This window comes from Oryx dammah, unplaced genomic scaffold, assembly GCF_014754425.2.
Source record: "Oryx dammah isolate SB20612 unplaced genomic scaffold, SCBI_Odam_1.1 HiC_scaffold_17, whole genome shotgun sequence".
NCBI classification, from domain to species: Eukaryota; Metazoa; Chordata; class Mammalia; order Artiodactyla; family Bovidae; genus Oryx; species Oryx dammah.
The window spans coordinates 36,708,416-36,713,147 of NW_024070201.1; the positions used below are offsets into that span (position 1 = coordinate 36,708,416).

A 4,732-nucleotide genomic window follows, 5' to 3' on the forward strand; every position below is an offset into this window, starting at 1 on the left:
AGGGGTTAGTGAAGTCCTTTCATCAGTATTCTCACCCTCACAAGCAGGAAACCAGAGAGAAAATGTCAGTGTCTCAGCTTGATCTGTGGGTAAGAGAAGTAATGAAAGGAAGGAGAGAAGGGAGGGAGGGAGGGAGGAAAAGAGGGAGGGGGAGTGGGAGACATGTCTGGAAGTGGCCCTGTGTGCATCCCCCAGACTGGCCTCCAGTCCACCCTGTAGGAACTTCTCCATAGAGACTGTTAAATCAAAGGCCTGGCCCTCCTACAGAAGAGGAGGCACGATGATAGTAGGCACAATCCTGGGAGCAGGCAGACAGGTGGCAGCACCCTGACCACCATGTCTGGATCCCCAAACCACTACCACCCAGCCCAGAGTCAACAGCAAGAACTGATGTACCATTCACAGAGATGGGAGCCCAGAGACCTGAGAAGAAAGCAAAGATCAGCTAGAGACACAGCGGCCACAGTCTCTTGCTACCCAGAGAGCTGATCCCCTGTCCCCTTCACTCCCACCAATAAATTCATGAACTTCTGGGGAAGTATTTGAACCTGAGCTTGCAAGGGTTTTCACTGCAGAGGGAGGGAGATTGGGGGTGGGGGGTGGCTTACTGTTACCAGGATGGCCTTGTAAAATGTAGGTTGGCACACAGAGGCCTAGAGAGACCTTCCTTCTTAGACCCCAGCACTTAGACGACCTTTTAAAGCAATGACCACGGTCACCCTGCTATAGAAGATAAAACTGGTGCTCAGACAGGTTAGGCAGCAGCCAAAGTCACAGAGCTGGTAGGAAGTGGAGCTGGGCTTTGAGCCCATGTCTGATCCCAAGGCTTATATACTTTCAACCTCTTCAGGTTCCTACATTAAAGTTTCCAAGAATAGGGTTCTGTTCTTCGGCTTGTTTACTTTATTTTATTGCTTTTCTAAAGTTTACTTTTAATTGGAGGATAATTGCTTTACAATATAGTGTTGGTTTCTGCCATATAACAACATGAATCAGCAGTAGGGTTTTTTATTATTATTATTATTTTTTAAAATATGAAAACCTCCCAGGAGATCCAGATGTGGTCATAGTTGACAGCCATCACACCCCCTCCTAGCACCCAATTCAGTTCCCAATCCCAACCCCTGGCCTCAGACACCTCTGCTCTCTGTCTTCTGTTCTCTTTCAGGAGCCAATACCTAGAAAAGCTCTTCTGATGCTATTTACTCAAAAGGGTCTCAAATACCAAAGGTCTAACCTAGACAGCTCACCCGAGCTGTGGGATGATCCCATGCAACTTGTACAACGATGTGAACAATGGCACTCCAGAGTGAAATTCAGTCTCAGTGGAACACAACAGAAAGAAGTCAATTATCCAGCATTAATTATTTATCTGGAGACAATAACCATGGTGTTATTCCCCATGAGAGAGGCCTCTGCAGCTTGGAACAAGAGGAAAGAAGAGGCGGCTGCTATTGTCTGCTCATAATGAAGCATCAGATTGGACAAATGAACCCCTCTGACATCCTGTAAATACACATGAGCCCCCGCTGTGAACGTGGCCCAGGCACACACTACAGAACACAGACAATGAACAAGGTGGTAGACGATTAATAGGATTATATTCCCCCACTGTTCCGGGTAGGCCTGGCCCAGCAATATGAGATTGTGATGACAGTAAAGAAGGTGCCACCTTCTCTCTGCAGCCTGCCTCCCCTATCAGAATAATAAGAGTGAAGACATTCTAAACAAACAATTTTGCAGGTCACAGTGTTTGTGGAATCATGTTAGTCTGGTATTTTCCTCCCAAGGTATCAATATTTGCTGTACAATGTCAGTTAGAAAGCCTGTCCTGACTCCAAAAGCATAATGATCTGATTCCTAAATCATTTTTATGTAATTTAATTTTCTTTTATTTTAAAAAATTCTGAGGAGGTTGGAAGAGAGAGATCAGTGGTTCCCAGGGGCTGACAGTTCCAGAATGCGATCTACCTTGGCTCATATTCTCTACTCCAGGGTCTTGTTCTTTATCTAAACGAGATGGTAATATTGATTGAGCAGTTCCTATGTTTCAGACAGGCATTTTGTATATATTATCTCATTTTTTAATCTTTGGATTTATTTTCAAACATTTTCTTCTACACAAAAATAAACCATAAAAGCTATTTGCATACAGCAACAATTTGTTGTTCAGTTTATATGTGAATAGTAACAACATATTCATATTAAAGGCTCGTCACAATCCGATGATGTAAGCATAAATATCTCTATTTCATTGATCAATAAACTGAAGCCCAAGGTTATAGCTAATAAGCAGCAGAACCAAGAATCAATTTGTGTGTGTGGGGGGGGATGGTGTCAAGATTCCTAACCACTGTCCTAAACTGCCCTGTGATGTCAGTTTCCCAAACCGCAGCACAGGCTCTGGTCTGACAATTCCAACCCCTGTGAGATCTGTAGAGGGGTCCCAAAGCCCTGTTGCCACAGATGTTGCTACTCATCTGAGTATACAGTTTTCAACCTGGGCAGGACAGGTGATGGAAAGACTGAGATTGCTCTGCATCTAGAACACTTCTACTCTTTTCTGATTATAAAATATTAGGCTGCTAGGAGTGTCTGCCCATGACTTCTTATTTTCTCACAGAGGTGACTTGCCAATAGGAAGGGGTCAAGTGAAGTATTTCTAGAAGAACCCCCTAAGATCACCTACAGGAAGAGCCACAGAGGGCCTCCAACATGCAGCAGGCACCCAATAAACAAGGGCCCTTCTTATATAGCTCTCACTGGATGGCAGACGTTTTGCATGTATTATTAGCTCATTTAATCCACACATCAACCTTATGTCTAGATACTATTATTACCCCTGCTTTATACATGAGGGAGCCAAGAAGCCATGGGGTTAAAGAGTTCACATAAAACCACACAATTAGTTGAAGCCAGTCAGTCATGTGTTCAGAGGTGATAACATCTGCGCAAATCATGAGATCCCATCTCTGAGACTATGCATGTATCCTTACAGGTTTGCATCACACCATCTCTGAGCTCTACCTTAGAGTCCACGTGGAAAAATTTTGGGGTCTCCATATTATACCTTACTCCCAGTGTCAGGCCACACAGGAAATTCTTAACTACATTTCTAACAGTGTTCTCAGCCCTCAGGCATGTTCATCTTCTTAAACCTCTTTATGATAATGGCTTTGGGGGAGCAGACCGATACTGTCATAGAGATTAATCCAACTCCAGTAGACTCTTAGCAAATATTTAATAAATCCTTCTGATTTTTAAAAGCAAGACACACACCCAAAATACTCAAAAACAGAACGAACTATATAGCAATGCATGCTGTACATAGTTGAAGCCCCTATAATTCAGGCGGGGGTTAAAAAGAGAGATCAGATGGTAGTGGTGTCAGAATACTGTGTAGGCCAAAATGTTTGTTTGGGTCTTTCCATAACATCGGATGGAATAATCTAAATGAACTTTTTGGCCAACCTAATATATAAAGCAATAAAAAACAATGATTTAACCACCTTGGAAGGGCTTGGGTTCTGCTGCCTCAAAACAGTCCCATCAAAATGTCTAAGCAAGAAGTGAAAGGATAAGAGGAAGCTCTGAGCCTCAAACCGCAAAGTTCCTCCACAGACCAAACCTAAGTTAGAGTGACCCACCACCTCGGTTTGCCCAGGACCAAGGAGTTTCCAGGGACATGGGATTGTCAGGGCCAAAATCAGCACAGTACCAGGCAAACTGGGAGAGCTGTCATCAGAGGTTTGCTGCCCTGGTGCCTCCACCTCTGCTTCTGCCTAGGGCCACCAGGCCCAGCCAGTCAGAACTCCACCTGCCTCCCCGTCCCCTCCACCTGTGTGAAGGCAGCTCTGGAACCCTAGGTCTTCCTTCGCCCATCATCCAGGCCTCACCCCCTGCTTGGTATATTCTTTCCTCCCCCTCACCACACTGCCCAACTCAGGGCAACAAGTGTTTCCCAAGGATCAGATCTGTGCCCACTCCTCCCACTGGTGCTTTGAGAGAAAAACACCTAATGCTAGTCTGATGTCTTCCAAGAGGCTCAGAGAGGCCAAGCCCCCCTAGTGGCTCCAACCTCCTGGTGCTATCAGAATCCAGAGCTTCCTCTGGGGTCCCTTCTGTGAGCAGCACACCCCACTTGATCTTTTGCTTCATTGTCTGCTTGGATCTTAAAGTAGCCCCTTGGGGCAGGATGTGGCTGACTCCTCTGTGTCTCAGAGCCCAGTTGCATTTGTATTTGCTGAGTGACTGCAGTATCCCAGATACCTTGTCCTAAGCCTCCTCCCAGCACAGTGCACTGAGAGATGGGGCCACCTGCAAACCCCAGGATGCTGGGGCTGGGCCTCTGCCAGAGTCCAGATGGGGCAGGCCAGGCCCTGAGACACAGCGGTGGGACTTACCGCTGACCCGGCAGAGGGATGGAGTCCAGGTGGCGGCCTCCAGGCAGCGCCATCATGTTGACGCCAATCCGCAGCAAAGCCTGCCGACAGCGATCAGGGGCCTAGAAAGAGAAGGCAGCATGGGGTCAACCAGGGCCCCCAAGTGAGGAGGCCCAGTCATTTTCTCTCCCAAATCCTGGCCACAGGGGGTCATTTCATGTGTGCGGAGAAGGCCCCCGGCCCTCCTCTGCTGTTTGAATCAGTTTATATTACACTCACCTCACACTCAATGCAAGACTCAGATCTGATCTTGATTCTAAGTCCCTGACACACCATGAACCCCTAGAATT

General features: G+C 46.5%; 1 protein-coding gene across 1 annotated transcript in view; it reads right to left on the reverse strand.

Annotated features, from left to right (window-relative positions):
• The window catches only part of INSC (INSC spindle orientation adaptor protein), a 94,294-nt gene extending 89,796 nt beyond the window's left edge, over positions 1–4,498 (reverse strand). Inside the window, exon 1 of the mRNA XM_040258297.1 lies at positions 4,404–4,498. Within this exon, the coding sequence (XP_040114231.1) occupies positions 4,404–4,459 (56 nt within the window). The 5' untranslated portion in view covers positions 4,460–4,498. The remainder of the gene's footprint in view (positions 1–4,403) is intronic.
• Positions 4,499–4,732: the final 234 nt, after the last annotated feature.